Here is a 20,402-nt window from a genome sequence, read left to right on the forward strand (position 1 = left end):
ACTGCTTACCTGGGGCTTGCATTCCTGCAGCACAAATGTGATGCTGCCGGTGCCCAGAGAAAGCCAAGGGGCAAGCAAGGCTTCCTAGAGAAATTCTTTTTGTCTGGCTCTTGAACAAAGAGTAAGAACTTCCCAGGCAGAGAAGCGGAAAGAGAGTGTTCCAGGGAGAGGGACCTACACACTCAGTGAGAGGGACAAGCAGGTGCCAGCCCAGACAAGGAGAAGAAGAGTGGTGTCATCACAGGGACGCTCTCACATGTGGTCATCTGCGGGAGCAACCCTGGGCTGCATGGTGGTGATCTCTGTGTCCTTTCATTCTAGAGCCAGGTAGAATGATGGGCCAGGGATTTGGCCAGGCTACAGGCTTCCTCCCGAGAGGAAGGAAAGACGGGGGAATAAATGCATCATTTGGGAATAGAACAGAAATGGCAAACGTCTGTGGCCTGAAATGAATGTCCACACTGGTGATAAACATTCTTTGACACTATGAGGGCTACAAAAGTTGGAAATGCATTCACAGAGCCTTGCTGCCACCAAGTCCCCATCAGAGACCTGAGCTAGGGGAGAGCACTTGGAAAAAACAGAGAGACCAACCAACTCAGGAGTCCCTGAGCTCCTGAACTAGTCCTTTGAAGAAACAAGGCTTGCCCATGGCATTTGCAACTTAAGACACTAGGCCGATGGCATCGAGGACCCTCATCAAGCAGGAAAAATGACACGTGGCTGGAATTCAGCTTTGCTCATTTGGGAGCTCTGTAAGGTGACATTTGTCTATATCTGTGAGTCGCTGATGATTTACCAGCTGACACCCTGGTACCAACCACACTAATTAAAGCAACTTTGCCCCTTGGGACAGACACATATGTATTTTGTTTTTTTTCATTAACACACGTGATATTGTGTATCCTCTTAATGGAGGGGTTTTTTCCCCCTCTTAATTAGCCCCTGAAATAAATCCAGTTTTATGCAGATATTTCTGGAAGCAACTTTGAGCTGCTTCCATAGTGCGATGGGCGGGGGAGAGAGAGAGGAAAGGAGAAAAGACAGACCTGTGGGCTCACAGGGCCAATGGTGCATTTTTGGCTCAGTGATAGGTCTGAGTTGATTGCCTAGAAAGGAGAGAATTGGTCTTCTGTTGAGGAAAATAATATCCTGAGGGTCATTTTGGTGGTGGCGGTTTCATCCTGATGAGTTATAGGATGGGAAAGATTTGGGGGTTGTCCTGAGAGAACCGGGAGAGAGGGAACCGGGAGAAAGGGAGGGACAGCCAGGGAGATGCTGTTCCCTGGGGCCACGGAGAGACGCGTCCAGGGAGAGAGCCCCAGAAATGGTCACAGGGACTCGAGTGAGGTCCAGCCTTGCTTCCCAGTTTTGTCCTTTCCCTACTGGGACTCCCACTCCCAGTAGGAGTGTGTCATGTGGTTTGTGCTGGCTGGGCAGGGCCTGCTGGCCACGTGGGACAAAGCGGAGGCACCGGAAAGGGTGCTGCTGACCCCGGCAAGGGCGGCGGAGGAGGCCGGACAGCCAGCCCCAGCCCCGGGAGGGCTGCTCGGAGAAAGTGCCCACACTGGAGCCCCCGCCGGCAGAAACCCGCGTCTTCCTCCAGCCCACTGGCCTAGGCACACCTGCTGCCCGCTCTGGCCGGGGACCCCCGGGGCATCACTGAGAAGCCCCGCGGCGCCGCAGACCTGTCCTGGCAAAACTGCTCCTCCTTTTCTGAGTCTCCAGGAAAAAGTGAAAAGCCTGGCTTCTCGGCTTCCCTGTTCCTCATCTGCCCTTCCGGACCCACGGCGAAGCACGACCTTTGCTTCAAGCAGGAGGCAGGGGATGCACCCACCTGGACCAGCCCATTAGGCACAGCCAAGCAACCACATCCGGTGGCGCTGGGCTGGGCAGGACCCCACTTCCCTTTCAGTGGGCTGGCTTCCTCCTCCCATCACTTCCCCCTCCTACACAAACCTCCCCCACACTGCACCCTGGGCTTCTTCCCCTCCTGGTTCGTCAACTCTAATTACAGGCGGTCAGGGGACGTCCCGAGGCCACATCACCACCTGCCTGGCCACGGCAGTTCTGGGACCCAGGCTGTGAGAGGCAGGGTCTCCCAGCGCTCAAGCCGCTGGCCATGAGGGCTTGAGCTCAGCCAACTCTTTCGGGGGGTGGGCACCTCACCCCCAGGGGGGTAGGGCTGGACTAGGGCAGTGGCTGTGTAGTGCTCAGCACAGGGCCCGGGCATGCAAATGGCCCACAGTGCAGCAGCTGCCCAGCCGACGGCCTGCCTTCCCACAGGGGTGGCCTGCGGCTGCAGAGGAAGGAAGCCAGGTCTTGAACAGATGCTGCAGGAAGGAGCACAGCCATGAAGGCTCGTGGGCCTGAGATTCCACCGGGCATCCACGTAGATGGCACAGCCTGTCTGCCCACCCCGCACCAAGGTAAGCCTGGAAATGACCCCCCACACACGCCTCTCAAAAGCAGTAGTAAGCTCCAGTATATTTTAGAAGGGAACCCAGAAGCCAGCCAGCAGGAATGGGGCTTCAGCTTGGGATCCGCCAAGCTTCGAATCTGCACGGTCCGCCCGAAGCTTGAGCTGAGCCTCTTCTCTCCAACACAGCAGGGCAACCTGCCTCCCCCGTGGCTAACGCTGCTGCTTGAGCTCAAGAACGACCGTGCAGAAGATACAAATAAACAGGTAGCAACAAAACCACAATTCTGGGCTCTGGAGCTCAGGAGAATGTTCAACCTGTGAGATGCCTCTCTTACCTGGCCACACGTGGGCAAGGTGTGCCCAGAAGGGCACAGGGGGTCCTCCCTCTCTTCCGGACTCTTCTGAGGGTCACTGTCGCTTTTAAAATATTTTCTGGGAGGAGGCTTGGGTTTGGAGGTCGTGGGCTTTCTCACCAAAATCTCAAAGGATTTCTTCAGTCTCAGCGGTGGGTGGCTGTCCGGCATCCCAGGGAGGGGTGGGCTCTCCTGGGGCGGCCTAGACAGAGCCACGGGAAGGGCCCCTGGCTCCTGCCCCAGGGACAGGCTGGGGCTGTGGGTGGGGACCTCTGGGTCCGAAGTCAGCTGTTCACAGCCGCTAATGGGACTCCCCCCGGGGGACCCCGACATGTAGCTGCTATCACTGCTGGAGCGGATCATGACCTTCTGAGCTCTGCGATGTGGGGGTGCTGAGTTCTTTTCTCTCTCCTTCTCCAGGGTCGGCCGCCCATGCCAGCTACTCTCCAGCCTTTTGACACCTGCAATGGAAAGACAAGGGACTCCCACAGCTGAGCCTGAAGGGCAAACATACTGTCTGCCATGCCCCCAACTGGACTGCTCCGGGCTGCACGCCGCACCCCCAGGCTGTCTCCTTCTCATCTGAGGTCACTTTGGATTCAGAGCCCGGGATTCATGGGCTTGTCCCCTGCAAGCTGTAGACTTCAAGTTGGGAAAATGGCTCAAATTGCTGAGTCTCCATGTGATCGATATGGAGACGCATCTCCAACTTGCCCATTGAGGAAGGGGTTGCTCTCGCCGCTGTGGGGTGTGCTGGTGGCAGGTGTCTGCCATTGTCAGCTTCTGCAGGGACTGCCTACAGGGAGCCACCTCACCCAAGGGGCAGCTCGTTTCCAGGGACCGATGGGGGGACTGATGGAGATGGGCTCTAAAGGAGGAGCCATTACTGCCAATCAGACGATTCTTTTTTTTTTTTTTTTTAAGATTTTATTTTTTATTCATGAGAGACATAGAGAGAAAGAGAGGCAGAAACACAGGCAGAGGGAGAAGCAGGCTCCCTGCAGGGAGCCCGACATGGGACTCGATCTCGGGTCTCCACGATCACACCCTGAGCTGAAGGCGGTGCCAAACCGCTGAGCCACCCAGGCTGCCCAAACCAGACGATTCTTTTTTTTTTTTTTTTTTAATTTTTTTTTTTATTTATTTATGATAGTCACAGAGAGAGAGAGAGGGAGGCAGAGACACAGGCAGAGGGAGAAGCAGGCTCCATGCACCGGGAGCCTGATGTGGGATTCGATCCTGGGTCTCCAGGATCGCGCCCTGGGCCAAAGGCAGGCGCCAAACCGCTGCGCCACCCAGGGATCCCCAAACCAGACGATTCTAATGTGCCATTTAGCTGCCAAACTCCAGGGGCTGGCTGAAGCTGTGTATCAGGTCACCTCCCCCACTGCCCAGCCCTCTGCTCTCTTCCCCTTCACAGGCTCTGGTTGCTAGGACCCTTCCGAGGTAACATCCTACCAAACACTGTCTCACAGTTGACTCCCTGGGGAACCCAACCAGCAACACCCCACTTTCTCACCTATAAAATGGGAATAATATTCCAGGGCCACTGGGCTTGTTTCAGGGCTCAATATCAAAGACAGAAAACACCTGTGAATGTGTGTTAAGCCTTGTACCAAGAGGCTATCATTTCCTCCAGCTGAGGATGAACTGAGCCTCCTTCTTCCCTCTCATCCAGCCTTTCTTCCTGGGTTATTCCCCCAACACGCCTATTCTCAGGACCAGGGGACACCCACAGAACCCTGAGAGGCTGTTTTCTCTAGCAGGAAACTGTTCCAGGTATTTCGTTCCTAGAATCATTGCTCAAAGGAGTGGGAACAGACTGAGGCCCAGCCTCTTGCTCAAACTCCAGCTCATTCTGGAAGGCCAAGAGAGGAAGGAGAGCCCCAGAGAAGAGAATCCTAAACCTTAGGACAAAACCAAGGTCAGCCAAGCTCACAATTCAAATCCTCTTTAAAGGAAAAAAAATTTCTTATGCTTTATCTTGACCATAAAATAATGCATCCTCATTAGAAAAAATTCAGTCATAAGGGTGCCTGGGTGGCTCAGTCTGTTAAGTGCCTGTCTTCTGCTCAGATCACAATCCCAGGGTCCTGGAATTGAGCCCTGTGGGCTCCCTGCTCAGCAGGGAGCCTGCCTCTCCCTCTCCCTCTGCCCTTCCCCCCGCTTGTGTTTTCTCTCTCATAAATAAATAAATAAATAAATAAATAAAATCTTTTTTAAAAAGAGAAAAAACTCAGCCACAAAAAGGGAGAAATGCAAGAATTTATCTGTGGTCCTATCAGCTGGAAATAACCACTGTCAAAATATTTATGAGTCTCTCTGATATATTTTCCTGAGCATAATTGCATGTTGAGTGGGCGGAAATGATAGAACATAGTTGAAATAAAATTTTTGAACATTCCTTTCTTTGAACATTTTCAGACTGTTTAGCCTCCTAGTCAATATTTTCATGTTGTTCTATCATATGCTCCAGGATGACTTGGCCAATGCCCAGTGGCTGAGCCCTGAGCAGCCTTTCAGCTAACCTGGTTCCTGTCCAGATGCTCTGTCCACTATATAGAGTGATTTTGGCCCAAAGAGCCTCTCAGGGCCCCACCTTTTCCTTAGAAATGTACATAAAGGGGTGCATGGGTGGCTCAGTCAGTTGAGTGTCCAACTCTTGATTTTGGCTCAGGTCATGGTCTCAGGGTCCTGAGAGCAGCCCTGCATGGGGCTCTGTGGTCAGTAAGGAGTCTGCTTGTTCTTTCCCTCCCCTTCTCTAAAATAAATAAATTCATTTTTAAAAAAGAAATGTGCATAAAAACTATATGTAAAGATCTGGTAAAATAATTCATGAATTAACCCAGGTGTCTGAAATTAGAAGACCTTAGTAAGAGTTAGGTATTATTTCTTTTTTTAGATATTATTTCTAAAGAGTCTATTATTATTATTATTATTATTATATTATTATTATTATTAGTTTAGTGCTGAAAACTCAAATGTGTATGGGGTGCCTGGGGAAATGGCAACCCGGGATAACAGGGAATGGTGGGAACTACAGAGACAGGGAGAGGGCCTGCTCATTGAAAAGAATCCAGATTCAGATGCTTCTATCATCTTCTACCCAAACAAAGCAAAAGTGTGAGCCAAGCCTAGCTGATGGGCTGCTGGCTTTCAACCTTTGTCCATGTGTCATGCTTGTCCGTGATCACTGTTACATCCCTGAGGTGGGAGGCAAGTTCATGGCTACCCCCTAAGCTGTCTAAGAAGGCAAAGATATTCAAGTCAGAGCTCACCATCTCCCTTACCTTCCAGACTCCACTGATGCCTCTCCTTTCCAAACTTGACATTCTCCACAGCCTGGGCCACAGCTTCTATGAGTTGCAGTTCAGAGACCTAGAAAATATGAGTCAGCTGCTCAGGTAAAACAGCAGAAATGTCTGCATCAGTCTGCAAGTCTTATTACCAGCTCTCAAGTGGGGCGCTTGGATTCCAGGGTCTGTCCTTCCAAACCACTCTGCAAATAGCTGGCAAATTCCACTTCTGGAAACACCCTATTGATTCCATGGCACCAGTGGTTCCCTAGTATACTGTCAGTGAAGTCCAAAGCCTGTCCATAAAAGTGTTCTCAAGGTGGCCCCTCTCAACTGTCCAACCTTCTCTCCACTGCTCGCTGAGAAACTCCAGGCACTGGAGTTACAACTAAACAGTTGACCTTTGGGAGTATTCCATTTTTGGCAATGCTGCCATGACATCGTCATCATCATCACCATCAACATTATCATCACCATCATCACCATCACTGTTTTACTGTCATGGGTCACTAATCACCTTAGAGTAATAGTTAAGAGTATGACTCTTGGAGCCAAATAGACTTGTGTTCAAGACCTAGCTACTTCACTTTCTAGTTGTGTACTCTTAGACAAGTTACTTAACCTCCTTGTGCCTCAATTTCTTCTTCTGTGAAATAACAATAATATAACTTATTTCCTAGTGAGGTCAGAGGGATTTAAAAAAATAAACCATCTGATACCAAAAGTACAGGCAACAACAATAAAAATAGATAAATTTGACTGTCAAAAGTAAGATCTGTGCATCAAAGGATACAATCAATCTACTGAAAGTCAACTCATGGACTCAGAGAAAATATTCATATGTCATATAAAGGATTATGATCCAGAATACATAAAGAACGCCTATAATTCAACAACAACAACAACAACAACAAACCAGACAGCCCATTGTAAAAAAATGGGCAAAGGACTTAAATAGACTTTTCTTCAAAAAAGATATACAAATGGCTAGTGAGTACATGCAAAGGTGCTCAACATCACTCATTCTGAGGAAATGCAAATCAAAACCACAGTGAGGTACCGTCTCATACCCATAACATTACTGCTATCAAAAAAAAAAAAAAAACAGGAAACAATATGTGTTTATAAGGATGTGAGAAATTGAATCCCTCTCGCACTGATGGTGGGAATGCAAAATGGTGCAGCTGCTGTGGAAAATAGTATAGCACTTCCTCAAAAAGTTAAAAATAGAATTATCATACGGTCCAGCAGTTTCACTTCTGGATCCATACCCAAAGACAATGGAAAGCAGGGACTCAAGTAGATATGTGCACAGCCATGTTCATAACAGCATTATTCATGACAGCCAAAAGGTGAAGCAACTCAAGTGTCCATGGGCAGAGGAGAGGAGAAACAGACCATGGTACATACACCAATGGACTGTCATCAGCCTTAAAGAGGAAGGACATGCGGACACCTGCTAGCATATGGATGAAACTTGAAGAGATTTTGCTAAGCGAAATAATTCGGTCACAAAAGGATGAGGACTGTTAATTCCATGTATATGAAGAACAAAAGGTCATCAGAACAGAAAGTACAAAGCGGGTCTCCAGGACCTGGAGGGAGTCAGAATGGCGAGCTGTTTGGTGGACACAGAGTTCCAGCTTTACAAGATGAAAAGAGATCTGGAGATGGACAGTGGTGCAGGCACCCAATGAGGAGAATGTCCTTCACACCACTGAGCTGTACGCTTAAAATGGTATATAAATATGGTGAATGTCGTGTTAGATGTATTTTACCACAATTAAAATAATAATAAATCACTTAAAGTGCCGTGCACAATACCTGGCAAACTCTCAGTACAGGGAGTTCACGCCAACAGCAGTCCTGCCAGGTAAAGACGGCTCCCCCATTCCAGAGTTGAGGACCCAGAGGCTCTGGGAGCTTAGATGAACGTCGCAGGTGTCACCAAAGGTGAGTAGCAGAGCCAGCCAGGAGGCAGGTGTGCCACTGCCTGTGGGCTCTGGACTCCTCTGCCCGCACTGACTTTGCCCTAAGCCCCGGCTGTCCTTCAAGGCCCGGCTCCCTTTTCTGGGCTGCTGGGATGCTGACTCCCTCATCCCCCGTGGCCCTCACCTTCCGTGGGCTCTCCATGTGTGTGCCCCACTCCAGGCAGAACCTAGCTCCTCAAGGCCAGGGGCCCCCTGCCTTAACCCCCCAACCCAACTCCTACTCCCCTGCTCTCTCCCCACAGGGCCCCAGAGCAGCAGGAGACACTGAGACCACTTCTTTTCTTCTATCTCCAGAGGTTTAGACAAATTACTTATTTACCTTCATAGGAAGTTTGCTTTTCTCTAGGGGTGCTTATCCTTAGTGCTCCACAGAGCTGGGTCAGAGTCCCACTACACTAGATGCATGCGGATCTGGTTCACGATTCCATCTCTGTACTGTTTCCGCTGGGAGTTTGGAGTCTGTTCATTAAGAGCACAGCTTTGGGGCAGCCCGGGTGGCTCAGCAGTTTAGTGCCATCTTTGGCCCAGGGTGTGATCCTGGAGATCCGGGATCGAGTCCCACACCGGGCTCCCTGCATGGAGCCTGCTTCTCCCTCTGCCTGTGTCTCTGCCTCTCTCTCTCTCTCTGTCTCTCATGAATAAAAAATAAAATCTTAAAAAAAAAAGAGTACAGCTTTGTCCATTGTAGTTCCACCATGGGACAAGGTCCTCTCTCCCTTCTACACCTTGGTTTTCTCCTCTGTGACTTAGAAGGGAGAGTCACGCTGACCTCACAGGGGTTTTCAACAACTAAACACAATTGTGTCTGTCTCGTCTTTTGGCAAGTACGCCTAGCACAAAGGATTCCATAAACAGTGGTGGTGAGCATCACCGGGTTCCCCAAAGGAACTTCACCGATGCCCATGGCCTCAACTCCCAAGGCTCACTATGAACCGGACCCCACGTACCAACCTTTATCAGCCCTAAATCTAACCGCCTCCTGGGTACCCCACAGGCACCTCAATCTCCTTATGCCCCACATGGGACCGTTTCTTCCCTCCTGAGGGCCCTCCTCCTTCTCTTCTTTATACTGGTGGTGGTGGTGGTATCATCACTCCATCTTCTGACCTGAAAACACTGCAGCCATCCTAGACCCCCTGTGCCCCAGGTTAATCAGCCAACAGCACAACCAATCCGTCTGGAGCTGTCTGTGTCCCCGTCTTCTCCATCCTCTTCTCACATTTACTATGTAGTACAGGCCCTCTCCATCTCTTTCCTTCCTCTTCATATTCCAGGCTGTGCCCACCCTACCCTGTCCTTCACAGCACCATCAGTGGCTAAAAAATAAAATCTAAACATATTACATCTATAGCCACAGACCTCCCCTAGCTCCTCACCCATACAATGTGAGCTCCTGAGCACCCCATGGGAAGCCTGCTACAGTGCGGCTCCAATGCCAGCCGACCTGGATCTCTGCCTCTCCACCCAGTACTCACATCCCAGCCTCAGGAGAACCTACCCCTGTCCTTCCATGACAGGTCTCCTCATGACTCTACAAATGAACTTTGTGTTCCCACTTCATGGAATGACCTTCCTCAAATTCTTTGCCTAGAGAAAGCTAACTTCTGGTATTTCTTGCTTTATCCAACCTTCCTTTCTGTACCCCTCTATTCCCAGAATACTTACCACTATCTATTGCAACTATATCTGTGTCAGTATCTCTAGCAAGACCCTGAGCTTCCAGAGAGCAGGATTGTGTGCTAGGACTTGCTCAGCTTTATACGCTCAATGCCGAACAGTCATGTAGCAGGTCCCCGCTAGATGCACAGATGAATTGACTGATCTCCTGCATCTCCAGCAGGGATGCTGGGTCTCTATTTTCCTGCCCTTGAACTTGTAACCCTACTGCAAGAGCCCCCCTTCAGGTGATGCCAATTGCCTCTGGTGTCTAGGAGTTTGCCAGTGGACCCCTGCTGCAGACACTTGCTCTCACATTTGGAACAGGTTCTTGGAAATACAGGTCCAAACCCAACCAGCATCACCTACTTTCATCTATTTCTTGTTCGAAGTTGAGTCCTAAATGAATGAGCCTGGGTAGAAGAAGACATCCTGGTGGCATGTTACCTGCGGGTCTGGATGTCGGCTGACAATGATGGGGACCGGCCCAGGACTGCAGTGGCTCAGGATGGCATAGACTTCGTTGAGCGTCATGCAGTGCACAGGGGAGTCATTGATTTCCACAATCTCATCACCGCACCTGTGAAAGTATACACAGGAAGCCATCAGCAAGCTAACACACATGGCATTAGGACGCCCCCTTCCTGAGAACCCCACTCCTAGTTGGGCTGTTTGATGAGATTTAAACATTACACCAGTAAGTAGAGCTCCTTAGCCACCTGACTGACACCAGAGCAGGACAGACCAAAGCAGTGCCCTAATCAGCCCCTCCCTGCGCAGCCACAGTGGGGGAAGGGGAAGATGTTTCATACCCAGGGTGGGGCAACATGAACAAAAGTTTGTCTGCAACTTTCTTCCTCCTTTTCCCCATTAAACTCTGCCTAATTGAGATTGATGGTATAGGTTCACCAATGTAAGTGATTTACTAATTAACCACGACTTAACCAATCACGCCCTCTCATTGGGCCTCATCATTCCCATCTGTAGAATAGTTAGGAGGAAAAATGGATGCTTTGTGCACCTAAAAGGTAAAGAAGAAATAACTTGACTGGGCAGCAGCTGAAGTCCTTGTAAAAGGAAGTAAGAAGAGAAAGCATGGAATGCATTCTTGCTGTAAGATGGGAAGCGAGCAAGGGAAAATTTAGATTTATTCTGTGACCTAACCAGCCAAAAAAAAAAAAGAAAAAGAAAAGAAAAGAGGGATGCATCCATACATGGAAGATAGGTGCAATCCAACCCCCTTGTCTCACAGATGGAGAAACTGAGGCACAGCGGGTGAAATCATCTCCTCCATAAGACCTAGCTTAGAGTTAAAAAGGCTTTTTCTGGAAAAGACTAAATTGTAAATATTTTAGGCTTTGTAGACCACTCTCTCTGTGTCACAACCACCCAACTCTGATGTTGTAGCATGAAAACAGCAGCCACAAACAGTGTGTCAACAAATGAGTGTGCCTGTGTTTTAATAAAACTTTATTAAAAAGAAGACCCAAGAAGGTGGTGGGCCCCAGTGTGCTGACCACTGGCCTGGCTGGTTCTTGGTACGGTATGGATTGGAACACAGGTGTCCTGGGACGGATCTCACTGTTCCCCCTGCTGTGATCTGCTGAGCGCATCCCCCTTCACTTTGCTAAGACAGTACCCATTTTCAATGATGTGACTGAAGACCACAGCCATGTAGCACCAGATGCCAAGGACAGCAGAGGCTTCCAGAGCAGTCTCCACCCGGCTGCAGTTCTAGGAGGGAGGACTCTCTGTCTGAAGGTATTAGGCAGTCTCTGTGGCTCTGTAATTATGTCCCAAGTGACAGCATAACAGCTCAGCAAATCAGCCATCACTGCCATGCACATGACAATGGCAAATCCATCTCTAATTCGAAGCACCATCAAGACACCATCCTGACCATGGCTTGCTTGCCCTCGCATGTACTGCAATTGTAGGAGAATTTAAAAATACTGCAAAACTCTCCTGATTTAGCAAAACCCCAACCCAGGGAGAGAAGGTATAAGTGCAGCACAAAGAGAAGACAGGTGAGCTGGAAGTATTGTAACAAGTTAAACTGCTGAACCCTCGTCACCTACCAGAAAGAAAATTTAGATTCAGGCCTTCTCTTAGAAGTTCTTTGCAGAGAAATATGTCTGCAACGCCTGTGAATAGTTTTTTGCTACCACCCAGAAACTGAATTAATACTCCTGATTAGCTTCATAAGCTCTTTATCCATACAGGGTACACAGCAAACCCCACTGGAGCTCCTACTTATATCACTATAAATCCTGTGTTAGTTAAATTGGAATTAAAATGTGGTCACTTCATGTTTTCCTTTTCAGACTGGAATTCCCTGAGATATGCCTCTTGAACTGCAGTGTACACACAGATCCCTGAGGATCTTGTTAGGATGCAGATTCCATTGCAGGAGGTCTGGAGAGGAGCCTGAGATCCTGCATTTCTGACAAATTCCCAAGTGATTTTTATGCAACCAGTCCAGGCACTGGAATCTGGAGAACAAGGCTCTGAGCCATGTTTGGGTCATTCTAAATATCTCATCTCCAAATGAATTTCCCAGCGTCTAAGGAATTCTTTTCCTCACTGTAAATCAGGGTTTTGTTTTTGTTTTTGTTTTCTCTGAAAACAGAAATAGGGACATACCGGAGCCGTCCATCCAGATGTGCCACAGATCCGGGAGAGAGCGTATGCACAAAAATGCCGGAAATGCACTGGAAGTAGGGTACACTGCACAGGCCGATTCCCAGGCCAACGCCAGCTTCTGCGAGGAAGTACGGGACAGAGGGAGGGGGGCTTGTGAGCCAGCCTGTGACCCAGAGGACCCCACTTCTCCTGCCACAAGTTAAGAACACAGGCACCCGAGGAGGAGTGGCCGCCCTGGACCTCACAGTGTGTTCACTGCTGCAGCGACCCTGGCCCTGCTCCTCTGTGGGCAGCGTTGTGTGTGATTGGGGCTTGCCTTGCTTTGTTTCCTTTTAGCCACTGCTCCAGAACACGTAGACTAGATGTGCATGCTGGGTCTTGGGCTTCTGTAATCTGCTCACAGACAGCACCCTGCCCTGTCCTTGGACCAACTCCCGATGAGGAAAGTCTCTGGGAGCCCTCAGTGGTGGGAGGCCCAGGCAGGAGGAGAAGGAAGAGGAGGAAGAGGAGGTGGAGGTGCTGCGACCCTACCTTTCTGCAGAGAGACCTCCACCATGACTCTGTAGTTGGGCTTGGCTGTGCTGGCAGGGGTGGCGAGGGTGGCGGGGCTTTCCAAGCCCAACGGGCTGCTGTCCTTGGCGGCACAGGTGCTGGAGCTCAGGGAACGGCACAGCGGCGGAGACAGGTGGCTGCTCAGGGATGGGGGCGTCGTCAGGCGGGTTCTCACCGTGAGTGTCAGGAGCCCTTTTTTGGCTTGCTGAAAGGAAGAGACAGTGTTCTGCAGTGCCCAGCAGCTGTGTGTTTGCCCACATGAGTGCATGTGCCTATATGTGTGTGCATGTGCATGCCTGTGTGAGCCCACACGTGCATGTGTCTGTATGGGTGTGCATGTGCATCATGCATATGTGTGTGTGTAGTATAATCGACACACATCCACATGCATGACAAACCAAATATGTAATGTGTGTGTGTGTGTGTGTGTGTGTGTGTGTACATGTGCTGGATGGATAAAGCCTCTAATTGAAATGATTACATGGAGACTTGGAAACATCTTGCCTTAAAACTTTGCCTTAAAAACTTTGAACAGGTTTGTAAATATGTCAAAATAAATATATTGAGCATTTTAAAACCGTTCCACACATCTTAACTAGTGGAAACAGCCCAACCACGATCCTGATTACACTCGCATTTTCTGAGCCAGGTCTTTTTTTAACCGTGTACCCAGACCAGCCTCAGCAGGGTGCCCCACATCAAGCATCCCATTTTCTGAATTTGCGGGTTTGAATGAAGAGGGTCAGGCTTATTTCCTTTGCATGGAGCCCTGGAATCTGGCCGCATACTGATAGCAAGAGATCACCTTGAACTTCTGCAAAGCGTCCTGGTGTGTGAGTCCAGCCATGGATTCGCCGTTGAGTTCCAGAATTTCATCCCCTGTCGGGAAAGAGAGAGATCACAGCAGAGAGGAGTGTGGCCCAGTGAGGGGTGTCCATGCACACAGCCCGCCAGGAAGCCTTCCCGGCCTGGGGCTCTCCCCTGGGAGGCAGGTGGGCAGCAGTGACTGGTCTTCTGAGGCCCCTCGTCTCTCCCAGGTGCAGATCCATCCAGGGTCCTCAACCAGCACGCAAGACCTGGCCTGACCTGTGCAGCCCACCCCCACCCCACCCCCTGTTTGGGCCCTGCCCTCCTGCCTCCCTGCCCTTCAGGCCATGTGCTCCCACGGCTCCTGCCCTGATGCCTTTCCCACACCGGTGTCTGCGTCCAGGGCTTGCTTCCAACATAGTACACTGCCCCTGCCCTCTCCACCCTCCTCTCTCACAGTCCCCACTGGTTTTATTTCCCGAGGGTTCTACGGCACCTGTGTCCTCCATTGCCTATCCCAGCACTGCCCATGGGTGGTGACCAGTGACCTGGGGCAGTCTCCCCACTGGGCTGGCCGCTCCCCAGGCATGGGACTTATCTCATTAGACGGTGTGTCTCCAAGGTCAGTTCTGGGTGGGGCCTGCCCAGCATTCAGGAAACAGGGTGGGAGGTAATATTTCCAGAATGCAGCATAGGCCCCATTTTGCAGAAGAGGAAAGAGTTCAGAGAAGCCTCAAGTCATCCGGTGAAGAGAATTAGTACCCCGGCCTTTTTACTACAAGCCATTCCCACACATATATGCCAAACAGACTCATTTTTTTCTGTATCCAAAAATTCATTTTTATGGGGACAGAAAACCAGTGTCTCTCTTTCACCTAATGCACTCAGCACGCAAAGAAGAGCACTTGCTCTTCATTCAGGGCTGCCCTGGGGTTTCAGATGCAAGCAGTGTTTCCCACACAGATGCCTGGCCTGGTTGTTAGCTGGGGAGTCTGTTGTCACCGTGCAGATAGCCCGTTGGTTATGGTCCCCTTGCAGATAACCCGTCCCTTCTCTCTGGTTGTTTGAAAGATGATTTTGCCTTTATCTCTGACAATCTGAAGTCCCACTGCAATGTCCTAGGGTGTTTCCTCACACTGACATTTCAAGCCTTAAGACATTTCTGGAAAATTCTTAGCCACTACCTCAATATGGCTTGCTTCCCCTCTTTCATACTGCCCTTCTTTCTTAGAACTGGTCCTCCCTTGGGGCCCTCTGATCCTACTCTCCATGTTTCTCTTCTGCTCACCTTGTTCTCCATCACTCTGTGTGACCCATTGTACTTGCCTTTTCTTCCCTACAACTTATTGTTTTCGCTGTGTTCTGACCTTTCCTTATTGCTCATGTTCTCTCTTTCACCTTTTCAAAGATCTCTTTAAACACAGTAATTCTAGGGGCATGTGGGTGGTTCAGTCGGTGAAGCGTCTGCCTGTGGCTCAGGTCATGATCCAGGGATGCTGGGATCAAGCCCTGTCTCAGGATCCCTGCTCAGCGGGGAAATTTGCTTCTCCCTCTCCCTCTCCCTTTGCATCTCCCCCTGCTCGTGATCTCCTTCTCAAATAAATTTTAAAAATATTTACACAATACAAAAACACTAATTCAAAGGGATACATGCACCCTTACATTTATAGCAACATTGTCTAGAACAGCCAAGTTATGGAAACAGCCCAAGTGTCCAAGGATAGGCGAATAGATAAGGAAGATGTGGTGTATATACACGATGGAATATTACTTGGCCATCAAAAAGAATGAAATCTTGCCATTTGCAAGGACATGGATGGAGCTAGAGAGCATTACACTAAGTGAAGACAGAAAAAGACAAATGCTTTTGATTTCACTCATATGTAGAATTTAAGAAACAAAATAAATAATAAAAAAAGAGAACCCAAGAAACAGACTCTGAACTACAGAGAACACACTGCTGGTCACTAGAAGAGAGGTAGCAGCAGGGATGGGGAAACAAGTAATGGGGATGAAGGAAGCACCTGTTATGATGAGCACCTGGTAGTGTATGGATGTGTTGAATCACTGTACTGTACGCTTGAAACTAATATTACACTGCAGGCTAACTATATTGGAATTAAAATTTAAAACTTAATTTAAAAATGCACAATAAAAAACATGAATTCTACAGGTCTTTTAGATTCTTCTGTGCACTTGGGGTTTTGAGGGCTAATCATCCCATTATTCCCACTGATGCTCATTAATAAGGGATGTTTCCCCATTTCCTGTGTAGTCTTTGTGTCGAATTCATTTTTCCCAGGCCAGTTTTTCTCTGGGATTCCATGCACCCCAAGCTGCTGGGTAACAGCACTTCCTTTATCTCCAGGAGGCAGTCAGAGGTTTTCACTGCTTCAGGACTAGTTTTGAGGTTAGGTTCTCAGCTTGGGGCATCCTGTACTTAGTAGGGACTATGAATGTGGCCAGTACTCACACACATGACACAGGCATGTGTCTTACTTTGCCTGTGGGAGATGTCTTTTCCTCACACCCGAAAACCACGGGAAAAGTGAGGTTTCCTCTCTGCTTCCCTGGGGCCCAGTGGCCTCTCATGGCCCTCCTGCAGGTTCTTGGAGGTTCCAGGGACGAAGCCATGTTTCTTGTCCCATGTGGGTAGTTAAATTCTGGTCCCTGGCCCTTCATTCAGCCTTATGGGTACCAGTTCCACAGGCCACGACATCATCAACCCCTGAGTTTCCATACTTTAATTTAAAGTTTAGATATGCTACTTTATCCAACATGCCTATGTGTCAAAAATGAAGGGTGGAGTGAGCTGGGCAGAGGATTCAAATCAGCATCATCTGTGAAGCTGCCAGAATTAGACCAAAATGAAAGATTCAGTCCTTGTACTTTGGAGAGTCCAAGCTGAGTGGAAACAGGCAAATGTAAAAAATAAGCAAAATGTAACTAATGTGTCTGAAAGATGCATAGACAAAGAACATATTTCAGTAATAACCATTCTTTTTTTCTGTCATGGACAAGAGATTGATTGATTGATCACAAAGCGATGAGCCTAAATGATGCTCTGTATGCACCGTCCATTAAATACCTTCCTCTACTTATGTTTTTAAATTGAAGTATAGTTGGCATATTAGTATTAGGTCTGCAACTTAATGCTTTGACAATTATATACATTAGGAAATGCTCACCAGGGTAAGTGGGGTCACCATCTGCCATCACCCAAAGTCATTATGGTATTATTGCCTATGTTCCCTGTGCTGTACTTCTCATCCCCATGACTTCTTTAGTTATTAACTGGAAGTTTGTACCTCATCATCCCCTTCACCTACTTCACCCCACACACACACCCCTTTCCCCCTGGGCACCATCAGTCTGTTCTCTGTAGTCATGATCGGTTTCTGTTTTTGTTGGTGGTGTTTGTGTGCTTGTTCATTTGTTTTGTTGCTTAGATTCCACATATGAGTGAAATCCTATGGTATTTGTCTTTCTCTGACTTATTTCACTTAGAATAATGCCCTCTAGGTCCATCTATGTTGTCACAAATGGCAGATTTCATTCTTTTTTGTGGCTAAGTAATAGTCCGTTATGTATTTATACTTCTATATATGTATATATCATATCTTCATCCATTCATCCATCAATGGATACTTGGGTGGCTTCCATATCTTGTCTGCTGTAAATAACGCTGCAGTGAACATGAGGGTGCACTTCTTGAGAAATTATCATTCTTAATGGCATGAGGGGCTGAACTTCTCTCCTAACAGAACTACATAACCCAACTCTGGGTTCTTTGGAGAGTCCTGACCCTAATGTGGCCATTTCTGGTGTAAAGTTACTAACCTCAATTTTGCCAAATAAATCTTACCAATCATGTTTTGGGGAAGGGTTACACAAATAAAACATCACTAGCTTTGATCTGTGCACCAAACTTTTGTTGCAACTAGATGTACCTCATGAACTCAAGGGCAGATTCTAAAACGTAACTTTGAAAGAGATACAAAAGGTGATTTGGTCAATCATTAGAGGTTAGAATCTAGGACTCAAGACTAGCTGAAAGTCTTTCTTGCTGAATTTTTATAATGGGTAATGATGGAGCTAGATAAATACTCAGAGGAGGAAAAAGAAACTTGACTCAGATAGGCTTGCATCCTGGAAAGAAAACAGAACACAACATCCATTTCCTTGCCACCTCAAGTCTTCCCCCATGTTTTATTTAAACACAGAAAAGTACAAAAGATCATCAAACACTGGCACATTCTCAAGATTCTGATTCCACTTTTCCCCTTTTGTCTCATTGATCCCTCTTCTTTTTTTTTTTAAAGACTTTATTTATTTATCAATAAGAGACACAGAGAGAGAGAGGCAGAGATACAGGCAGGGGGAGAAGTAGGCTCCATACAGGGAGCCCGATGTGGGACTCAATCCCTGGACCCTGGATCACACCCTGAGCCAAAGGCAGATGCTCAATCACTGCACCACCCACGTGCCCATCCCTCTTTCTTAACTTGCCTCTGGATTTAGCTGTTCCCCTAGAGCTCTGCCTTCACCCTCCGCTCCCTACCTCCTTTATCTACTCTATGACTCAAGTATTTTCCAGGTGTCCACAACCCCCAAATCTACATGCAACCCGGGCTCCCTCCCTGGACTGGAACCACCATCCTTCTGTGGCACAGCTCCACCTAGTGACCGCCTGCTGGCCTCACCCTGCATGCTGCTGATCAAACAGAAGCATCCTCCTTGGCTTTCCTGTCCTCTTCCTCTTCACCTGGTCCTACTCCAGCCAGGAACATTTTCTCTGACCGCCCCTCGTGTGCCGCCTCCAGGGAGGCTGTCTTCTCTGGTGCAGGTGCAAAGGAGGTGGAGAGGAGGTGCAGGTGCAGAAAAGACAGAGCAGACCCTTGAGAGCCAGAGCCTGGCTCTGCAGGCTTATCTGCCTCTGTCTCCTGCCAGCCCCCTTCATCCTACACCCTGCTTCCCTAATCACCTAGGAACTTCCATCATAAAACCATCAAAGGTTCCCCGCTGCCCCCTTGATAAAATCCATATGTACAATCCTGCATAATGTCAGTGTGGGCAAACTTGTTCTATGAAGAGCCAGAGAATAAATACGGTAAGCTTTGCCAGCTACAGGCTCTCTGGAGCAACCATGCCGCCAGCCTGCTGTCACAAGCACAAAAGCAGCTTCGGACAGTGGGATGGGTTAAGTCAATGAGCCCTGTGCCTGACGCTCTGCCCTCTAAAACTTTTCTGCAGATCCTGAAATTTGAATTTCGTTCAGTTTTCACTTTTGCCACAAAAGAATTACAAATTCCTTTGACTTTCAGCCATTTAGATGCATGGAAACCATTCTTCATATGTGAGCAGTATGAAAACGGGAGGCGGGTCAAATTTGGCTGGAGCTTGCCAACCCTGCCCTAAGCAAGCTAGATTCTTTTTTTCTTAACCTCTTAATTTATTCTATTTTTTAAAGATTTTATTTATTTATTCATGAGAGACACAGAGAGAAGCAGAGACACAGGCAGAGGGAGAAGCAGGTTGTAGGACTCAGTCCAGTACCCCAGGATCACAACTTGACCCGAAGGCAGGCGCTCAACCACTGAGTCACCCAGGTGCCCCAACAAGCTAAGTTCTTAAAGGGGATTAGGCTCACAGCACAGCTTACAGATACTGGCCTGGCAGAGATGGGGACATCCCCCGCAGTGGGGACGCTATGAAGTCACCTCTCTCAAGCATCCTATGCATAACCCAACATCTGGCCTGCAGGCGCTGCCGTCGGATCCAGGGCTGCCTTCCCCTGAATTTCTCCCTCTGGTTGAAATTTGGGAATGTCCTTGGGCCAAGTCTGTTGTCCAATACTTCCAAACATGACTTTGGGAGGCAGTTGGGATGGAAAGAAAACCCTGGCCATCCAGGACAGGAAGGCGGGAAGGGCCCTCTGGAGACAGCTCTGCTCCCCAGGCCCCTTACCCTCAGGATAGCTTCTCTTGGACCCAAGAGCTGATGGATCATGAGCTCTTCAAAAGAGAGATCATCTCTGATCATTCTCTCTATTCCTAGAGCCACGAACACAGTGGGCTCACGGAGAATGTGTATCAGACACACTAGAAGCACAGGGTCTAGGTTCTGGTGGTTGTGGGTCAGGGCGGGCAGGGGTGAAGGAAGAGGGTGGCAAAGGTACCAGCTACAGAGGAGCCCTTGGGGAGGAGGGGGAGGGAAACAGACAGCTCATTCCTCTGTCCCAGGCTGGCTATAGGACCTAGACCCACTGCAAACACACCCAGCAAAGTGTTGTCACAACAGAGCCAACAGGGACACACGCTACAGACCCCAGAACCCGTGCAAGCCGCATCTGAAGGCAGGAGACACATTTTGTTTTCCGTCCTCTTCTATGGCCTAGTGACTCTACCCGATTCCTCAAACATCAACCAGTAGGACACGTGAGATCTACCTTCTTGCAGCCTTCCATCGGCCGCCGCTGCTCCCCCGGCAAAGATGGTTTTGACATAAATTCCAATAGGGCCATAGATGCTGTCCCTTCCCCCAACGATGCTGAAGCCCAGGCCCTGGGGAGAGAAGAGGAGAGGTGGCTTGAGGGGTGCTCTGTGCTATTCCCTGGGCTGACGTCTGCCGAGGGCACGCCCCAACCCTGAGCGAGGGACCCCGGGAGCAGCGAGGTGTCCTT

At 48.9% G+C, this 20,402-nt stretch overlaps 1 protein-coding gene and 1 long non-coding RNA gene across 4 annotated transcripts in view; one reads left to right on the forward strand and one right to left on the reverse strand.

Moving 5' to 3' along the window:
• Nucleotides 1-20,402, reverse strand: part of IL16 (interleukin 16) — a 101,966-nt gene that overhangs the window by 14,055 nt on the left and 67,509 nt on the right. For all 3 annotated transcript variants that reach the window (XM_077874110.1, XM_077874111.1, XM_077874112.1), the window contains exons 6-12: nt 20,169-20,283; nt 13,719-13,792; nt 12,893-13,118; nt 12,362-12,479; nt 10,166-10,298; nt 6,066-6,153; nt 2,758-3,236 (exon numbers count right to left, since the gene is read on the reverse strand). In XM_077874110.1, the coding sequence (XP_077730236.1) occupies nt 2,758-3,236; nt 6,066-6,153; nt 10,166-10,298; nt 12,362-12,479; nt 12,893-13,118; nt 13,719-13,792; nt 20,169-20,283 (1,233 nt within the window). The remainder of the gene's footprint in view (nt 1-2,757; nt 3,237-6,065; nt 6,154-10,165; nt 10,299-12,361; nt 12,480-12,892; nt 13,119-13,718; nt 13,793-20,168; nt 20,284-20,402) is intronic.
• On the forward strand, nt 1,809-5,179 carry LOC144298977 (uncharacterized). The gene is made up of 2 exons (XR_013365802.1): nt 1,809-2,429; nt 3,196-5,179. It is a non-coding gene; the product is annotated as an uncharacterized LOC144298977 (long non-coding RNA).

Source organism: Canis aureus, chromosome 2 (genome assembly GCF_053574225.1).
Source record: "Canis aureus isolate CA01 chromosome 2, VMU_Caureus_v.1.0, whole genome shotgun sequence".
NCBI lineage: Eukaryota > Metazoa > Chordata > Mammalia > Carnivora > Canidae > Canis > Canis aureus.